This window comes from Rhipicephalus sanguineus, chromosome 1 (genome assembly GCF_013339695.2).
Source record: "Rhipicephalus sanguineus isolate Rsan-2018 chromosome 1, BIME_Rsan_1.4, whole genome shotgun sequence".
Lineage (NCBI taxonomy): Eukaryota > Metazoa > Arthropoda > Arachnida > Ixodida > Ixodidae > Rhipicephalus > Rhipicephalus sanguineus.
This window is the reverse complement of record NC_051176.1, coordinates 237374943-237395382: the sequence shown is the minus strand read 5'-3', so window position 1 is coordinate 237395382 and position 20440 is coordinate 237374943. Positions and strand designations below refer to the sequence as shown.

General features: G+C 44.8%; 1 protein-coding gene across 2 annotated transcripts in view; it reads right to left on the bottom strand.

Moving 5' to 3' along the window:
• The window catches only part of LOC119375200 (cardioactive peptide), a 66985-nt gene that overhangs the window by 36024 nt on the left and 10521 nt on the right, over positions 1-20440 (bottom strand). The window contains exons 1-3 of one of the 2 annotated variants that reach the window (XM_037645387.2): positions 8071-8078; positions 7584-7690; positions 6121-6336 (exon numbers count right to left, since the gene is read on the bottom strand). In XM_037645387.2, the coding sequence (XP_037501315.1) occupies positions 6121-6336; positions 7584-7658 (291 nt within the window). In that variant the 5' untranslated portion in view covers positions 7659-7690; positions 8071-8078. Of the gene's footprint in view, positions 1-6120; positions 6337-7583; positions 7691-8070; positions 8079-20440 lie in introns of those variants that run through there. The other variant, XM_049420429.1, reaches the window with a different exon arrangement.

Sequence of the window (20440 nt, the reverse complement as noted above, 5' to 3'; positions counted from 1 at the left end):
CCACAAACACTATAATTGCGGAAGAGTGCTCAGCTGACCCGGCTGCCAACCGACAAGACAGCGGTTCGATTCCCACCGCGGGCACAAATCTATTTTTTTTTTCCTGCAGCTGTTCCTCTTTATGGATGAACGGTTGCACCACAATGTTCCTTCTTTGGGGCTTGCAATTGCGTCATACGGGATGTAAAACATACGGTTAACCTCTCTGCATTTAGTCTCGAGGAGGACTAACGGTTCTGCCAACGCAGTTCGTTTGTCAAGGGAACAACTTTTGATTGAAAAGCTCGCAAGATCTGTTGGGGTGTATGGGGTTCAGAAAGAGGCACTCCCCTTACTTCTGCAATTATATTTATCGCTGTGAAATTTATATTTGTTTATCTGTGCAGACAACAGATGAAGAAGCACATTCTGAAAGCGGAATAGATGCACCCCGCGTGAAGGCACTTTTAAAAGCATCCTTTATCCTGAGGAGCACGTCACCAGTGGCGGTATTACCGGCTTATCTGCTAAACGAAGAACTGGTAAGACAGTCCTGTACCTTCTTATGTCCCTCTTTATATCTTCAGATTGCCATATTTGAGAAGATTTTATTGGCGCCCAGTGTAATCTGAAGCACTCACTTTTTTTTTTTCATTATTGCTCAAACAGATTGCCGGTGTACGCACTATACTTGACTCTACGACTTCAAAACTGCTTTGTACTGTTCTTACTGACCACCAATGCCGCTATAATTAAATCAACAAATAGCCACGAAGTTTTGCTGATTGTGCGCTGTATTCTGTGTTCATGAAGTTTAATTCCACGTTTTCTCTTTCAGCTTGCCTTTGAAAGTGAACTGACATTTTTAAGCACTATCGAAGAGAATGTCAAAAGCCTCAGCAAAATTCTGCCTGCAGTGGCGACCTTAGCGGACCCATGGTACACAGAGGTGGATGCGTACCTGAGGCCAAGGCTCACGAAAATGGCCCTAATTTCAAAGGTGAGTAAAATAGTTTTTTAAGAGCCAAAGTTTCAGAAGCAATTCATGACGTCATCATTCTTCTGACACTATACTCAGTTTTCAGCAGCGTATCAGAAGATTTAACGCCGCAGTCACAATGACAGCTTTGTCGACAAAATCATAAATCTGTAGTTATGTACCAAGTGAAATTGGACAACGGTTCATTCCATCAGGTACCAATTTAATTTCTCTTTTTTATCTTTGCCAGGTTTCACCCGCAGACATTATTGGCCCGTGCATTGTGTGGGGCGACGTGAAGGAGCTTGTATGCGGCAAAGAGCCCAGCGAAACCTTGAAGCTACAGCCGAACACGCCGCTAGAAAAAGCACTGGTGCTTTTTCTAGCACCAGTGCTTGACCAGTGCTTGACGTGTGTGCACTACGTCAAGGACCTGGCGTATCCGGCTGTTTTTGGCCATTTGCTTGGCTTTGTTCAAGCAGTCGTTAAACGAGCCGGCATCGACGAAATTCCATGGGCGCAGAAAAGGCTACGGGATTTGTTCACGAAACTACACTTCGTTTGTGTTAAGTACACATCAAAGTTTATGTGCTGCTTAAAGAGACATCCAAAATTCATCTAGCGCCTATTTTACAGTTCCTGTGTGTTTTTTACTTGGATTGCTCTTCCATAAAAAGAAGCGTTTTTGTAAGTTATGGTCAATAAAAGTTTTACTCAAATTTAAATTCTTGTAAATATGTCGTTCTACTTAGCCCTTATCTTTGATTCAAAATGTAAAGTGTCAGAGCACTCCGTGCAAGATTCCTCACTCAAATTTCTGGACTACCGTATATATAAGTAATCGCCTCGAAAGAATGCATGCACATCAGAGGCTTAATTGTAGGATTCCCCAGATGCACCTGTGGAAGATGCTTTATGACAGTTTGCCTTGCACTGCCTTCTATGGCGTTGGGGTTTGTGACAAGCGAAGTTTGAGACAATCCAGAACGCCTTCATTCTGCTAACACTACTAAATTCTGAACGGTGTATAACGAAGATCTAACGCCGCAATCGCGATGTGAGGCTTGTCGATCCGTGACGGGAGGCCTTCCTAATGCTTAGTTAAGGTGTAAGAGAGGATTTTTACTTACTTGATGCGGGATTCTCCTGCTCTATAAAATGTGTTTCTGACTGTCAGAAAGTGTTTAAAAATAAATTTGAGAGAAGATAATATTTGTTGTGCTGTATTTGTTGATGCTTGGCGGCTGTTTGGCGGGTATATATGCTGGTCGCCCAGCATTAAATAGCTAATTACAAAAATCAAGTTTCAATTTTCATATTGGGCATGGGAACATTCCATTGGTTCTGCGTAACACGAGCTTGCTAGCTGCACCGTAAATACAAACCGCACTTCCGATGTTGAGCTGTGCGTATATAAGTGCCGTTGGGTACAACATGGAAAGAGTAAGAAATAATGAAAGCTTGTCTCTTATTTCTAGCCTACTCTCTGTACTATAAACCGAAATCCATATTAATGTTTCAGCCAGCAAGCTCATTTTACCCTCTCGCAGTGTCGCGTTCTACAATTTGCACATGTGCAAGATGAAAAGGAAAAATTAATTTTTGTAATGCGCTAATTAATGCCGGGCATCAGTGTGTATACTCAGCCGCCAAGCCCATACAGCACAACAAATATTATCTTCTTTCAGCTTTCTTTTTGGATGATTTCTGACAGTCAGAAAGGCATTTCAAGGAGCGGGAGAACGCCGCATTAAGTAAGTAAAACTCCTCTCTTACACCTTCTCTAAGCGTTAAAAAGGTTGGCAGTCACGGTTGGCAAGCGTGGTGCGCTTAGCGTGAAAGCGCACCACGCTTAGTACAAGCGTGCAAAAAATCGCCCCCACTCACGCTTTGCAAGCGTTACGCATCCCGCAAGTCACGCTTAGGAAGCGTGATTTTTTCAGCGTGAAAGCACACCACGCATAGAACAAGCGTGCAAAAACACGCCCCCCACTCACGCTTGCTACGCGTGAAAATATTTAGAGTGTAGGTCTGGCAAGCAACCACAGCTATGCGGCGAAGGCGCTCTCCGTTTTTGCAGGTGACATGCCGACCGTGTCGCCGATCGACATGTTTGGCGTGTCGAAGACCGGTGATTAACTTAACTGTCGATGTCTGGTGTCAATCCAATTCGCTGCAGCGGCGGCGTAGAGGAATACAGAAATTGGCCCAAACGGCAGCTTCTCCGCAATGCATGGTTGCTTGCGGCGTTTGGAAGACAGATGCGCAACTCTGCTACCTAAAGGTAGCAGAGTTGCGCGCCTGTTTTCCAAACGCCGCTAGCAACCATGCACTACGGAAAAGTTCATGCTCAGGCCAATTTTTATTGCGACAGCAATTATATGGACACTCTCGGCGGGTTTTTGCCGTCGCCGTCATGTTCTGTATAAAGTCCAAATTGATAACATCGCCCTGTGCATCGTATGTTCAACATCGTCCGACGTAGGCGGCGTGAACACGAATGGTACCAAAAGTCAGTAATTTATGAGTGTCTCGTGACACTCATTAAATTCCGCTGAGTCTCTTTCGTTTAGTTCGACAGTAATTATATGGTCACTCCAGGCGCACCTTTGCCTTCGGCGTCGCCGTGAGGTCCCGTACAAAGTCTGAAGGTAATAACATCGCCCCACGCGTCGTGCATGTACTATGTGCGATGAATGCGTGCGATTGCAGCCGACGATCGCGGCTCAAACGGAAATGAAACGCTCTGACCGTCCTCCGTCGCGCGAAACACCGACCGGGGGGGGGGGGGGGGGCGGAGTGAGGCTACATGGCCCCCGCGGGAACTGCGTTCTTTGATCCGCCGGGCATGGTCGCGCGCCTTATATTGGCAGTGATTAGCACGTGGCTCATACCCTTGTATGTGCAATGTCCTCATCGCTCAGTTTGAGTTGAAGCGATAGACAGCACGAAGGTTGCTTCGCTCGCTGCAGCGGCCGCCTTTCATTACGCCAGTGTTTTGTTGAGTTACACCAGGTCCTGATGCTAAAGTAGTTAAGTGCTATAGCATTACTTCGTATAACATTCGAATTTGTTGATATCGCAATCACTGCTTCGCCCTTGCGCCGGAACTGTGACGTTTTTCTTGCTTCCTTTATTTTAAATGCGAAGCATTTCTTAGCGAACCTCAGGCACTTTGAGCGTTTCTATCTACGTATCTATCTTTCTATCTATCTTTCTCGTTATCGCCTCCTTAACTTGATGTAGACCAAAATTGGCATGGGAGGGTATGAGGATTTGACGAATATGACTGTCTGGTCATGAGATGAATAACATGAAAATCCTGTCGCGTACGTCGTCAAACCCTTTCCTCCAGACACGTGTGGCACATACCGGTTTACCACGGGCCGCGGTGTACGGGCATGCGCCACAGGTGATTGACAGTTTATATCTACCCAGGAACGGCGAGAACAGACATTGGTAATTTAAATGCGAGAGGGTTAAGAAAAAGCGACATCGGCAGCGTTGACCCGACGAACGCAAAGAATAAAAGTTACAATTCCAGCAGGAATCGAACCCGGCATTCTGCGTGGCAATCAGGCGTTCTACCACAGAGCTACGCCAGGTCTAGAAACTGCTTTGGAAAGAGACCCTACATATGTAGGCGTAATGTCGGTGCGGCGTCAATTGTGGTTGTGGTACTGGCTATCTAATTTTATAACAAAACAATAAACATTACATATGCACTCCTAGGATACAGGCGTCATGTCGGGTTAACGCCAATTGTGCTTCTAGTGTTGGTTCCGCTTTTATAGCAGTGTAATAAACATTACATTTGTATTCCTATCATTCCGCAAGCTATATTCAAGTGTTGTTCGACCCCGGAGGAGCACGCTAACGAAAGTTACGTATGATACTCACAGCATCGCACCGTAAAGTGCACTTCGTTTCGATAATACTGACGTCTGTGGTCTAACATGAATGCTGACGTTGCGTCAGAGCATAAGTTACCCTTCAAACGCTACTGTAGTCGACGTTCCTGGTAAGCCCACGATGGGCACAGAACTACTAAATTTATAAAAACAGGTCGATCCACCTCGTGACGCTTGGTTCAAAGCCAAAAAAGGCAGCATGGAGTCATATACAATTACTAGCCGACTCTACGCTTCGCATGAAACCGATTTCCACAAGGCGTGGGATCTGCCGAATTTTTTTTCGTCACGAACGTGTTATACGTGGGCCAAAAGAACGTAATTTTACCGTGCCGTGTGCTTTTGGTACCAGCACATGAGCATTTGACACAACTAAAGCAAATATTGTGCGGACGCTTTCGGAGATGTTCGAAAATATCTTCGCTATGCAGCTGTAGAGGCGTCTTTGTCCACAAGGACATGCGATAACCCTTCGCAACGATTCACTCTTTATTTTTGTGAATTTCTTTTGATGTTTCATGGCCCTGTCGAAGGTTTTCTGGTGTTCCCAAAACTTTAGTTTTCAGCCCGCTCCCCTAGTTTTGAAGAGACGACACAGTCACGGTGTCCCTAATACTTCGTCGCACTGACTCCAGCGCCATTCTTTCCAGTGGTGGAGCGTAGTAAGCATTATAAATGCTTTCCGATGCGCAGTAAGCATTATAAATTAGTTTTGAGGAAGCTGTCGATTACAGTGAATGAATTCGTATACACGCGTTACTCGGTGACTGTTTGTCCATATGAAGCGGTTATTTCAGCTGATACAAAACGAGTACTTGTGGCATTACAAACTAAAGTATTACTGCTGCTCTCGCACATTGTATTTATGTGACGCAACAAAACTCGACATATCATTCATATGATATGCTCCGCCTCCCTTTTTACCAGGATATGTAAAGACGCATGGTACACCTTAACGGTTGTTTGCAAAGTAGTTTAATTGATACGGCCTTTCGACGCTATTTCTACTCGATTCCTCGTTCGGCCTGTGTCTGGTTTTGGAAACTGCTGCTAAGACATGTATCCCCGTGTACAGACACGAATATTGCAGACTGTCTTAGTGCTTCGGGCTGCATAGTTTAAGCACTATAGATAGAAAAAAAAACATAAATAGGGATCCTACTTAATCACATCTGCTATATACATTCGCATTTGTTAGCTCAGAGGGCGTCAGTTTTCAGCGCAGTTGCCTTTCTCACACTGCACACTCACGTCGTCAGCGTCCAGAGCACTGCGGCTGTCTGCGTCGCCTTGATATTGGCTCCGGGAGCGATGGTGACTCCTAGCCGATTCCTCCAGTATCCTCTGCCGCAGCCTGGATATCAGGTTGCGCGTCCTGTACTGGGACCTCTTCCCTCCGCAGCCAGTGAAGGCGTTGCAGAAAGGCCGCTTCTGCTCCGGCTGAAAGCGCTCTTCGCTCACGTCATCCTGACCAACAGATGGACATAGGCCATATAAGACATATAGTGAGGTGCCTTTCTGGCGCATTTGCTATGACATTGCCAGAGTAAGGGAAGCGCTATAAGAAGCAGCCGACGCGGCACCTTCACTTTAGATGGATACCGGAAGCTGCAATTACAAGCACAGCATTTCCTGTAAACGTGCATGTATAAGTTGATCTCAAAATTTCTTCGCTTTTCCGCGTTGCTTACTGTGTGTCACATGCATTAGCACTCTGAATATTTCTTGTTTTGTAGAACAATGTGATGTGCAGTTGTTACATTATGTGCATGTTGACGGTATAGAGTATATGAACAGCCGTATGAGGCCTTCCGTGCACACTCAAGCGTAACTATGGAGACTTGCGCATTACAGCTTGCGCGAAGGATTCAAGCTTACACGACACATGGAAGCTTATAGCATGAGCTATGCGCTCGCTCACTGACATGTTACAGCTACAGCCCGTGCAGGTGATCACTGCGTGGTGTAAGCGGGGTCAAAGCCCAGCATATGCACTGGTTGGCATTGATGTCAATAAGTCAGCTTTACAGCTTAATGTGGTGTTGTCGTTGCTGTTATTTAGTAACTGCTGATAGACGGTTAGGTACGCTACAATGCAGCATGTTATCACAAAGTGTCTTCACAGCTATACGGATTACACTGCGCGATACTTTGAACGTCCACGACAGATGACCTCTCACATTCCATGCCCCGATGAGCAGAGATGTGCAATTAGCGCTCTCAGCAATTTTTTCACGGACGCAAACCTTACGGACTGCTTATAAATGGCACTGCTGTTTGTCTTCTCTACATCGTGTTTCTCTTTTAATGGGCCTATCTATGGCCCCCTTGTCATTATATAAATATGTGAACAAATGCTTGCATGGACTCCTCTCGTGTGTGATATAAGTGACCATTCCCTATTATCAGGCTGAACTGCGGTGCTGTGCCCGTAGAGACATTATGTCTGTGCGTGTGTGGGTGTAGCGCATCTGAATATTTTATTTTTATTTTCCTTCTTTTTTGTTTTATTTGGGAGTTGGGTAAATAATTTATGATTTTGGGACAGCTGACTCTGACGTAGCCTACAGAAAGAAATTCGAGCTGGCAGCACTAAACAGAGATCCTGATGAAGCCCTGGTGAAACACTGCTCCCCGCACGAGCCTCGAGTTTACCTGCTTGGCATGCCTGCAGTTATATCCTCAGTACGGAAGCTCGCGACTTCACAACTCACCGGCTTTTCTTGTGCTGCAGTCAGGCAGACTGAAAAGACGAGGACGCCAAGGAGGAGCAGCCCGGTTGCAGACATGATCGATGTATCTGGCCTTGCGCACTTAGATCCTGCAAGTCGCACACACTAGAACATCATCATTTCCGATCCTTCCTGTTAGCGAAGTTCTTTCTCCCTCAAAAAGACTGAACGAAGAGAGTTAGCGCAGACCTTTCTGACGGAATGAGGCTCGAGAAATGCCTCTCACCAGAAGAGGCACATTCAATAATTCCTTTTCACACATTTAATTCTTTTAATTTGCCCACTGTGTTTTCTCGGGTAACAGCCTCTCGTGACGTTATTTGCCTAACTATAGGCGAAGTATGCAGTGCTTTCTCGCGGCAATTAAGCACTACATGCGTGTACAGGTAGTGCTTAATTGTGCGCTAGTAGGGGCGTGTTATAGGTGGTGAGGTAGTATTGATGAAGCGGAAGGCTCCTTATAGCATACCCGCAAGGCCTTTCGATGGGCGCGGTGGACAGAGGAATGATACGATAGCTTCGACAGCATAATTAAAAAAAAAAAGAAAAGAAAGAGCGAGAGAGAGAAAAAATCAGGGATTTATAGCGAGGCTAAGGTCCAGTTGGATACACTGCAGATGACGAAGGAAAAAAAGAAAGAAAGAAAAGCTTCACTGCTTTGTTTCCCGACTATTGTTTGAAGGCTGGGTCTAGGCTCTACAGTTTCTCTTTTCTTTTGGAGTCTGAACTCTGAAGTTCAGACGCATAGGTCTGCGCTCCGCCGCCCGTTGATTCTAGTCGATTTCCTTGCGAAATATTTTGTCTTATTTTTCATAGTTTTCGATCCAACCGACAGAGCTTGTGTATTCCACCTTGCTCTGTCCCATCTGCTGCACTGTTATCACATATTACCAACTCTCACAACTTCGTGTACACTCGTTCACTTTGTTTCAATTCTAGCTCTCCAATTCACTTTTCTGTGTATATTTTTAATTTGAAATATGCAATGTAGCCTTTGCCACGGCACTTACCGTTCATCAATGCTAGAATTAAGCTTTTTTTATTGTCATTCTGTTCTGTCTTTACCACCACATTTTTGGGTAGGCGTAATAGTCAATGGGATGAAATAATTACGCGCAGAAAGAGCACATTAATAAAGATAAACAAATAAAAACAAAAGTGACAGAGGGGGGAGGTAGGACGACTCTGGTTACGAAACCCTCTTGCCGTAGTGGGTCCCCTAATTTTCTGCAACAGCCTATGAAGCTAATGTTCAATTCCGCCTGTCCGCTGTCTGCGAATGAGCATCAGTTGCGTAACACGTAGCATCGAGAGGCGTTTAGGAACTTAGGAAGATATATATGCAACATTAAATATCCAGGCGCCATTCGAAGTGCCTTATTACTATGTCCCTACAGCGTTACGTCGTGTTGGTAGTAGTAGTAGTAGTAGTAGTAGTAGTAGTAGTAGTAGTAGTAGGTGGTGGTGGTGGTGGTGGTGGTGTCCTACTATGTCCCTACAGCGTTACGTCGTGTTGGTAGTAGTAGTAGTAGTAGTAGTAGTAGTAGTAGTAGTAGTAGTAGTAGTAGTAGTAGTAGTAGTAGTAGTAGTAGTAGTAGTAGTAGTAGTAGTAGTAGGTGGTGGTGGTGGTGGTGGTGGTGGTGGTGGTGGTGGTGGTGGCGGCGGCGGCGGCGGCCTCACGTAAAAATAAGTAAAATTAACAAAAGGAAAATACTGCTGATTGCAGAGTAACTCCCTAGTACTTAACGATGGTATATGTGGGCAGGAGAGTCAACTGACATAGAGAAAGAGAGAAGATTGCAGAGGACAGAGTAAAAGAAGCTTTTACAGCATATATTTACCGTCTCGAGCAAACACATAAACAAACAAGATAAAAGAGGTTGAAACGCACACTCTTATTTCACATAAAGTTCAAAAGACGGTATTATCTGCAACAACACACAAAGTTCGCAATATGGTAGTCACTCACAGTTCATTTGCACGCACTTTGCCCTATAATACAATAACTACATTGTTATAACACCTAATTATTACTATTTATTTTCCTTTGTTGCTGCCGTGATAGGGTGTGGAATGCAGATTTAAGAAAACACTAACCTGCTAGCACGTATCTTAAATTTCAGCTGCTATGAGAGATTGAATATCAATGCGACCGTGCAGCTGATCGGCAGAGTTTGTTTTATGCATGGCGCAACGCACCCTAAAGAGAGAGATGTTCAAGTGACGCAGCATCGGTCGGAAACGCTGCTCGCCGCAGCGGCACCATGACAGATATAAACTCAATGACACTCAATAGTTTTCAATGTGCTGCTGTACAGACTGGCCTTAACGTCTGGTATCTGTATCATACCAAGTCATTTCGTGCGCTATACACGTAAAAACATTATCAAGAAATCAATACAGTGTGCGTGTGTGAAGAAGTAGGTTCAGTCGGAGAAGAAGCAACCGACATATAGGCCATTTTAAAGTCTGCAGGATGTTGGGGATGGTAAATGCTAACGTACACGAAGCCTCGGCTAGAGCTGTAGCTTCTTTGAGGTAATGTGCCGTTTTCGAAGGACGTCATCAAGAGTCTTTTCGCTCGCGCGATTACGGATTGCAAGGACCGCTTACACGCACCGTTCTGCTTTTAGTTGATCGGGGCTCTGCAGGTCGCCGGTGACCCTGCAGGAATGGTCCCACTCGGCCACAAGCGCATTAGCGAACCTTTTGTTCTTCGTACAACAAACGCTTGAAAGCAGTTCTTTTTGTTATTTTCTACCTTGTAGACTGTGCCCACCCCTTTGAGAGTTATTTAAAAGATAATTGCGAAGGAATCGACATTAATTCAGCCAATGCGGCCAGACTACTGCGCCCACAGCAGATCGGGTTTCTACTTTCTGGAGAAGTCGGCCGCCCCCTCTCTGCTTTCGCGGGCTACTGTATTGGGCACACGCGGACGTTGGCCCCGAACTAAGAGGCTGTGGCCCCTGCAAAAAACTTGCCGAGCGTTCTTTTATTTGCATTTTGCGTTCTTTGTTTCCCTTTCTACTTCGCGCCCGTATGAACGAACGTCAAAGTACGGTTGATACTCACGTCTCGTGTGTAGCGAAAACCACTAAATATAGGCCGGGTGATTCTTACTGGCATCAACGGCGCGAGGTAGCAGCGAGGGCGTGTATGCCCATCAGCTGTCTCGGTACCAGAGTACTGGCATTTGCTTTTTTCTGAGGTATTGCGGAAAGGGCATCTTTTACATTAACCTTTCGGTACCTGTCACCATTGACCATTGCGCCCTTTTTCTGGCGCTTTTAGAGAAAAATAGAAAAGGGGGAAAGGTTGAGCGGCAGTGCGCTGTGCGTCTCGTACCGCATCTCGAGGCACAGGCTTTCACTGCTCTTGTAATTTCTAGAGATGGATGGTAAATAATTCTTGAACATCCTTCGTGGACGCGAAAGCCCGTAGGTCACGCCAAAATTTATGAACTGATAGGACGCTGGAAGGTTGAGCGACTTTAGTATTTTCGCTCATGAACGTACTCCTACATGTCGTTTTTGTTTTTTAGTTCGAACCAACATTTTTAAGATACTGTATAGAGCATATAGTGCAATTGGACCTGTTTAAGTGCATTGCATGAAAAGGCAAACACTACTTGCAAAATTTACTACAATGTCCGATCACGTAATTAAAAATGCTCAATAATCAACTTTTAATACATCAATTTTATGGTACAAGTTCTAACTGTGAAACTGTAGCAGCGCTATAGTGAAGTCATGTCTGCATAGCAAGAATTCTAAATATAGCAGCACTTTCGAGATATCTGTCCTTCAAATGTTCTACGAAATTCATTTTCACGAAAGTCGTTTAGATGCTCTGGACAACCTTAACGTACGCCAATGCATCTTTTCGAGATTTTGCGGGCGCAGGTGCCTAAGGTAGTACTAGTAGGATAATTTCTACAAGCATATACATGCTTTCCTTCTATTTCGCTTTTTCAACATGTGCAATACAGTCATTAATTTTTAAAAAGAGGTATTGATGGACTGTCTTGTTTGGAATTTGGGAAACACGGTTACTTTTAAAGGTAATTTTCGCATTTTGCAATAATCCACCAAAACAAAAAAGCGGAATAGCGCGATATAACGGTAGATTAAAAAAAAATGCATGCGGACAAGACCAGGTGGTACATCGAGGGCTTATGATTCATACTGACGACAGTGGTTGAATTTCACGCTGATTCGCGTAATGGGTTTACCTACCACAAATCTACATTGAATATAAGAAAGTCAGAGCATAGTAATAGCGGCGCATTACTACATTTTCAAGTTTGCTTTGGTACTGTTGACCAATCTGTGACAAATGTACGTCGTGTACGTCATCATTTGTGCTCAATAGAAGTGAGTACACGATAAAGCAACCCCGGTATGCTATACGCAGCAAAAAAAATGCATACGTATATATATATATATATATATATATATATATATATATATATATATATATATATATATATATATATATATATATATATATTAATCCAAGGGAAAATCGTTCAGCACCCATATATCTTACTGTGAGTATCATAAAGGCGCGCATTCAATGCACCATGAAGATTTCCTTACGGGCGGCACAAAATGTGAGCTTGCGAGTTCTTTTCTCGCAATTTCGTGTATATGCAAGAACCGTTTTGTATACTCTGCGCCGAGGTGTGAGCAACAAGCACGAATATGCTGCTTTTCACAAAATAATTACTTGTCCTGAACTACCAATTGCGTGTTATTTTATTTCAATGCACTTTCATTCTAGACAGATTCACATTTGGAATAAAGCAGATGAGTAACTCTGCGGGAAATAGAAGCCCTTGCTTCGTCAGTGTCCGCTGTTTTGGGCAGTCAAAATGAATCTTGAGTCCACCGCTACGGCGTGCCTCACAATCATGTGGTTTTTGCATGTAAAACACCACATTTATTCGGAGGCGCTGCCATCCTCTGCCGAGCGACAACTCTTCTGCATGTGTTAACGTCTCGCCCACAGTGTGCACTACATTTCCTGGCAAAAAAAAAAAAAGCAAAGCAACGTTGCATTAGAAGCATGCTCGAAGCTTAAGAAGCAATACTTCGTGTTTCCATGCCCTCGCACACCTGTTTCGAAACCGGCGAAGCTACAAGGGCTATCGCCATAAAGGTGTGTTTTTTTTCTACCGAGCACGAAAAATGATAAAATAAAGAGAGAAACAAATGAACGAACTGTTCAACATTCGCTGGAGAACCCAGCACCTAGTGCCTCCTTTTGTTAACCAGCGATGAGCAATTGATTACCGCTAATGCAGCTCTGCACGGGCGCACGAAAACGACTGCAGAGACACAATGAGCACAGCCTTTTGTGCGGCTTGGCGTAAATTATCCATTGGCGACTGCTGCGAACATACTGTTTTCCCGCCTGCCAGTAGTGCGCCCACGTCGCTTTGTTTAACCCCCCCCCCCTTTTTCGGAGAGGCGAAGAGGGGGAGGAGGAAAATAAAAGAAATCCGCAGCAAGTCCTGCTTCGAACGACCTACTAATGAGTGCAGTGGCGATTTTCCTTTATGAGGCAGACGGCCGGTTCATGCGCATCCCGCTTTTCGCCGCCTCGCCTCCGCCCCTTTCCCACCTATGCGCAGTCGCTATATGCCAGGAAAGAAATCAACCGACTGCACCCAGAAGACGGCGTGGCCGCGCAGTGGCCATGGCAACTTTGCGAACTTTGCGTTGGAGCATTGTGGGAGAGAACGGCAACTCGCCGGGACCACGCAGGGCGAAACGTAGAGTCGTGGGCGTCTTTTTATGATATTATCAGAAGCGCATCTGCGCCATTGTTTCTCCTAATCAATTTTAGTGAGCCGACGGTGCTTCTAGAAAGCGCTTTTTGTGCACATAGCCCTGTCAGCTATAGCTAAGTAGGCGAGAAATATTCTCTCTCTCTCCCCTTCTTTCTCTCGCTTTTCTTGGCATAATATACGTGAAAGCGAAGAAAACTTTGCTCAAACCAGGTGTTTTCCGGGGAGCAACTTGTTTCATATGTTTCATAAGGAATTAGGTAGGCTCGATCAGAAACTGCTGTTGTTTTCTGTAAACAGTGCAAGAAAGAAAGCTACATTCAAACTTGGACGCGCGATGCTTTGAGCCGAAGCTGACACAATGGTTGCCTATTAATCCACTTGCCCACACATGGTGCGAAAAAGCGAGGAGGGCAGGAGAGTTTCTGGTGCCACCGGCGCGGAAGGCTTGCTCTGATATAAAGCTTTAGCCGAGCTTGCACTGCTCGTTCACGTCTTCGAACCTTAGAAACAAAATATGCCTGAAGAGCGTGTAAGTTGATTTCGAGGGTTAAGGGACTATCGCTATTCTTAGTATCTCTCTCTCTCTCTCTCTCTCTTAGTTTCTCTCTGGGTTTTGTCAACCGTTTCGGTTAAAAACACTCGTCCACTTGCAGCTGTTGCGAAGCTCGCTCACGGAGATGGAGCAGAAGTACAAGCAATGGGGGACACTTAAGCTTCGCCTTTAAGAGTTGAACACACACACACACACACACACGCACGCACGCACGCACGCATTATCGCCTTCCCAATCGCTAGCCTGCCTTCGCTTCTCGGTGTAGACTTAAACTGTGCTGCAAGGAACGCCAAAGTGCAAACGCCCTCCGGCTCCTATCTTTATTTGCATCTGCCTCGAATTTTCGCCACGGCCAACGCTGCTTTTTCGCTCACAACCAAAGACGCTGCCGCCAACGCCGCCGACACCGGAATTTCTGTGAAACGAGCTCTTTAACGCTGTCGCGTTAATACGCGGAAGTGTATCACCTGTACCGACCTACACTTGCAATAAGCTTAAAGGGACACTAAAGAGAAACAATGAATTGGTTTAAATTGATAAAGTGTGCTCGGAGAACTCTTGTGTAGTTTATTTCACCACCATAGGTTTATTATTAGAGGAGAAAACCAAGTTCAAAGTTTCATTTTTAAAGTTCGCGCCGAACTTTGTAATTCGTGACGTAAAAGACTTCAAAGAGCATTTAACGTATTTTGGCGCCACTGGCTCAACGAAATTTCCACAAACTCGTTATGTCAAGTCTCTGGCCCCCTCAGAGGACAATGTACTTCGATTTAACCGATTAGGAACTACGTAGGCCCAAGCAGGCGCCGTCAAAAATATGTGACGTCACGGCAAATGGTGCAGGAATTCCAAGGTGGCGTCGCCACCTGTATTTTCTTTTTGCGCGTTTTCTCGCTTATTAAGCGTCTTCGCGCAGAAAGCATGGTGTTTTTGGTATCGTGGAAGACTGCTTTACTAATGCGAGAAAAATCGTTTTGCTCTTTAGTGTCCCTTTAAGTTATGCGTGCGACTAGACTTTGGTCAAAACAACGACCGAAGCGCCGCTCTTTCCCAGTTCTCTGTCGCTGCTCTCTCTCTCTCTCTTCTTTATGTTGTGTGCGGATAGCTTTTGAAACCCGTCCTGAGCATTTACTGTCGTTAGCCTACCAATTTCATAAAATCGTTTGGTGTCGTGATAAACCTCTATGGACAGCTGCTGATGCCAAACGTGTCTCCGATAAATAAAAACGAATTCCACTGTTTTACATTGTAAGTAGTGCAGTATCAAGGTGGTTTTCTTGTTTACATGAACATCAAGCAACGTCTGTATGCACCATGCTGCCATGGTGAAGAGTGGCTACTACTATATCAGTTACTGGTCGATAGGCATCTGTTCGCTCGCTGTAGTGCTCGCTGCAGTGGTCGCTGCAGTGCGTTGCTGTTCTTAGTTGAACACACGGTTTTCTGCAACGGTGGTGATGAGCGCAACTCTGTCATAAAAGCTTTGGCCCGCAAGAACTATCTGTAATCATTGGCCACTGACTTCGTTAATAACGTCTTGCTTGGTATCCCTGCTTAGTCTACGCATTCGCCGTAATCGATAAATAAATAAATAAATAAATAAATAAATAAATAAATAAATAAATAAATAAATAAATAAATAAAGATTGCCCACACAGAAAGCACAAAAGTTCTGCGTATAGATAGTTGAACGAACAATTCAGTTTTTGTTTTTGTTTTTGTTTTTTTACTGTTTGTAAACGCGTTTTCAACCGTGGTCACGGCTCACATATTTCATTCTTAGAAGGAAGCGCCTCAAACCGGCCGGCTGAGTTTTGGAAGTACATATATACGCAAATTATCTAGCAAAAGGGGAGAGTCTTATAGACTACTGGACTCAAATGGGGTAGAAATCCAAGCCGTCGCCGACTGTTCTGCTATGCATTTCTCATCCGTTTATAAAGCCCCGGACTCCAGCACTTGTATCAGTCAACGGCACATGTCTGTTACTACATCTAATGCTGTGTGTGTCTCTAGTTCAACAGCTCATCTGTGAATGCATTAAGCTCTTGAAGCCGTCCTTGTGCGGCCCTGACGGTATCCCCTCAGCCATTCTCAAAGCTTGTGGCATAATATTTGTCCCAGTACTGACTACTACGTTTAATAACTATCTGAATACTTCTACATTCCCTAGGATGTGGAAAAATGCCGTGTTTCTCCCGTGTTTAAGTCTGGCTGTAAAACTTATGTCTCCAATTATCGCCCGATGTCACTTCTCTGCTCCATATCAAGGGCCTTTGAGCTGGCTTTGCACAACATGCTGTCTTTTGGTGTGAAAAGCTCGATGATTTCCAATCAACACGGATGTCTCCCTGGTCGCTCAACTATCACGAATCTTGCTAGTTTCATGGCGCAAATCTTCTCTCCTGTATTTTAGAGAGGGCAGGTTGACACCATTTACTGTGACCTTGTCAAGGGTTTTGATGTAGTCAGCCACTCGCTACTTACGGACAAATCCACGCACTTCGATGTTGTCCCACCACTTGCGAACCTCCTGCATAGCTATGTTCTTGATAGATCATGTTATGTTGCCGTAAATGACCAAACGTCAAATGACCAAAGGCGGGCTTGTTCTGGGGCCTTCTGTTCCGGCACTGAAAATGATTGAAAAAAGATCCCTGGGCTAACCGTGCTCCAGAAAAATTTTATTTCAACTTCGAAGCTTTGCTTCTGCGAAACCCGTACTGCTTTTTGTTGTTACTTTGTGCTACTGTATAAAATGTTCTTCTAACGAAACTTCCATCATCTTTAAGATTGCGTCAGTGCTTATTAGTTACGTTCATTGTTGCTGCGTTTCGAGTCGATCAATTCAGCATCGCTCTATAACATGCTGTAGCCTATTGTTAATTCGGAAGTTAGAGCGACCACCTAGAAAAGCATTGGTCCCTGTTTCAATCCCTGCACTAGGACTTTTTTTTGTTGCCATGGCAATTATATGGACACACTCGGCTGGTTTTTGCCGCCGGCGTCACCGTCGCCGTCATGGCCCATATATTTACATGTATGTGTATATATAGCCACAAAGAAAAATAATTCAGAAGAAATATTTCCCGAAGCGCGTGACCGGGGATTCAAACCTGCGACCCCTCGATTCACAGCGCGCTGCGTTAGACGACTCGGCCACTGAACATACGTCCTTCAGTACACTAACGGAGATCTCTTTATATACACCATTTACCGCTGGCGGTACGCAGAGCTCGGAGACGCTTCAGCGTGTTCTCTTGCTTTACCACCAGCGAGCTGGCGCGAAGAGCGCGCTTTAAAGGTCGTCACCCCGCTCGGTTTTCACCGAAGTTACGATGCGCGCGCGCCTCCTACCTGTACCACCTGTACTTTGGCCGACAGGGCGTGGTCGTCCGCGCGCGCACGCTTATCTCGGGAGGGGGCGGTTTGTACGTCTTGTTCTTTCACCGCAAAGTTTGCGTTGAAGTTACAGAGCGCACGAAGGTCACTTCGCTCACTGCAGCGGCCGCGTTTGCGAAAGGAGGGAGCTGCTAGCTAGAAGAGCCAAAGTGGGGCAGCTGGTTGTACATAGTCGACACTTGTAGCGCGCTGCTCATACACAAAGAAGTAACAACTGTGACAGTTGTTACATCGCCCTCGTCCTGTGTGTACCTGTGCGTTCGTTTCGTGCGTCCTTTGTGTTTGAGCTGCGCCCTGCTAGTGTGGAGCTGTGGCAGTTGTTAGTTCGCGCTCGTCCTGTGCGTGTTCTCTAAGTAACTTTTGTGCTTGACCAGCGCGCTGCAAGTTTCGAGTTGCTTGCCGTTCTTCATGTGACATTCCAATTTGCTGTAATCGCACTCATCCCTTGCGGCGAACCTGTGACTTTTTCTTTTATGCCAAGCCGCCTTTTCAATGAAACCCATCAATGAAACCCGTATAGGTTTCCTTTTGACGCTGTTTGCTACTCTCAGACGAGTGATATAGTTAGATACGGAAGTGTAATTTTTGTGCATGTCACTTTTATTTTTGTCCTTTCTGTTAGTATGAAAAAAAAAAAACCTGTATTTTTTGGCCAAGTGGGAAGCTGTCATGCAAAACGTCCAATTCTATTCCAATTCTTCTTATGCGGATGCAGTACAGCCGGAGGTGTCGAATAAATTCATAAAATGATATCTGTTAGGTCTTTGCACTTCTCATCTTAATGCGGATTTAAAATTTTTTTTACCCCGACAAAGCTTTTAAAATCACTTTTCAAAAAAAAAAAGACTGGGATTTCAGCTCAGACTACACCGATGCATTTCTCTCCTAGGATTTTCCTTGCGCCTGCTTGACTGGAAAATGTAACATAGAAGCGTAGAAAATCACCTTTTGACGCTGCGATATTCCTTTTTCTCAGTTTCACAGGCACCGAAGCCTTCAAAACGATGACACGTCTGCAGCGTTTTCGCGCCGTTATCTCTTTCTTGGCGAAAGCACACACCTACCAGAGTTGGTAGGCTAAAAAATTCGGCCTTGTAGGTGTGGCATTTTTCCATGGTTTACAGCAGAAAATCACGGATAAGGACAGATATGGGTCGAACAGAGGCTTTAGTTATCTTCGTGGTTTTGCGCTGTAAGGCTGCGAAAATGCGTACGAACGTTGCCATAGGCTAAATTTTAAGGCCTTTTTTTCAATTTATTGTATTTCAATTTTCTTTTGAAGCCCGACAATTAAATCGATTTCTACCAATCCCTGTTGCACTCAGTGATGCCACAGGGGAGCTTCACAGTGGCGTGTCCATCCACTGCTTTGTTAGTTAGTTGCCGAAATCCTAGGCCCGTATTACGAAATGATTTCATTCGTTCGATTCCGAAGACCGTTTATAGCAATTAGTTTGAGGAACACAAAATTAAGAGATGGTGCTACTGGCTCCGGTGCCATACGACGCCTTCAGATTGCAGCCGAATAGCGAATGCCTGGATCACCACAAAAGGGGCATGGACTTGTGTTAACCCTACCGACTTTATATGAGAACCAATTGCACATATTGGGCAAAGCCTGGCGTGGTACAGCTGAAATTATATCATCCTACACTAGCGTATTCCGCAATACCAATCATAGAAAACGCGAGCTCGTGTGTTGTGCAAATAGAGCCTTTTAGCAGAAAACAAAAAACAGAAAAAAAAAACGTTTATAGATGAATGATCATTTTTGACAAATCGGGCTACTCAACTTCTAAAAAAAAAAAAAAAAACTGCGCACGCAGCGGCGATATGAATGCGATATGAACACAGTGTGAGTGGGCTAGCAATGATTGAGTGTCCTCTATAGTTTAATACACTTCGTTTCGCCGCACTGTCGTGCTTCGTGGCGAACATTTTGCGTCCAGTAATGGACATTCTCTTAATTAGAGGAGATAATTAGTCGGGACTAATACGTATACGCGCGTATTGGCAGGGGCTTCAGCGTACAGCGATTTCAATAAACCGGAAGATACTCCTGTGTAAGCACATTTTTCTACCCACCGTGTCCGTATAATGGCTGTGGCGTCGCGCGGCAGGTGCGTTTCAATGGGGGCGGAATGCAAAGGCAGCCGTTCGCCGTGAATTGGGTGCATGCTAAGGCAACGCAGCGTCGCTATAATAAGTCAAAACCAATAAAAAGTGTTATTTATTTCAGGCGTCGAAAGGGTGTGACGGGAAAACCCACAAGAAAACTGCAGCTCGACTAAGGCCAAACTCTCAAACTGACGTGTATCACACTCGTTATGCACGATTTAGTGGAAAAAAGAAATGAAATTATTTCCGATTGTGCACGTGAATCGCTGTTAGCCCTTCTCTGTTGGTCAACTTTCTTTCAAAAGTGCATTAATGTGCGGAACAAAATAGAAGATTTTGTCGAAATACCATATATATATATATATACAGTTTTGGTATCTACAGGTGAGATACTAAACGTACCGGTTCTGGTGTGAGCCACCTTAGAGTTTATCAGGTAGGTCAGTGTCGTAGAGCGACACGAAAACAGATTTTCAATCTTGACGTTGCTGTGCAGAAGACATAGGACCAAGTATTTTCCCGAGATCCAGTGTTATTTGGGAAGTAGAGCGCATTCTACTGCGGAGACAAGTTCTTTCTTTTTTGTATCACGAGCATTCTAACATAATGTGTTCCACTGTTTCTAACGCGCCGCAGTTATATCGATTAGTGTGCAAACCAAAATGGCATATCTAGCTATTGGTGAATGCGGCGTTGAGGCGAACTTCATGACAGAGTGACAGGTGACAAGGAAGGTGATGCGGAAACCTTGATTTTGAGTGAGGGTCTTTTGAACGGAGGAAGGGATCTTGAGAGGAAAGATTCCGAAATCGATTTCTTTCCACGTGGGCGTGCTTCCTTGCGACAGTTCACTGGAATATTTTAGTGTGGCCAGAAACAGTGGTCGTGTGATAGATGTAACCAATGTCTCGGGTCGCTGGATGACAGTTACGAGCCTTATTCATGTTGCACGTACTCTGTAGGGCTGCT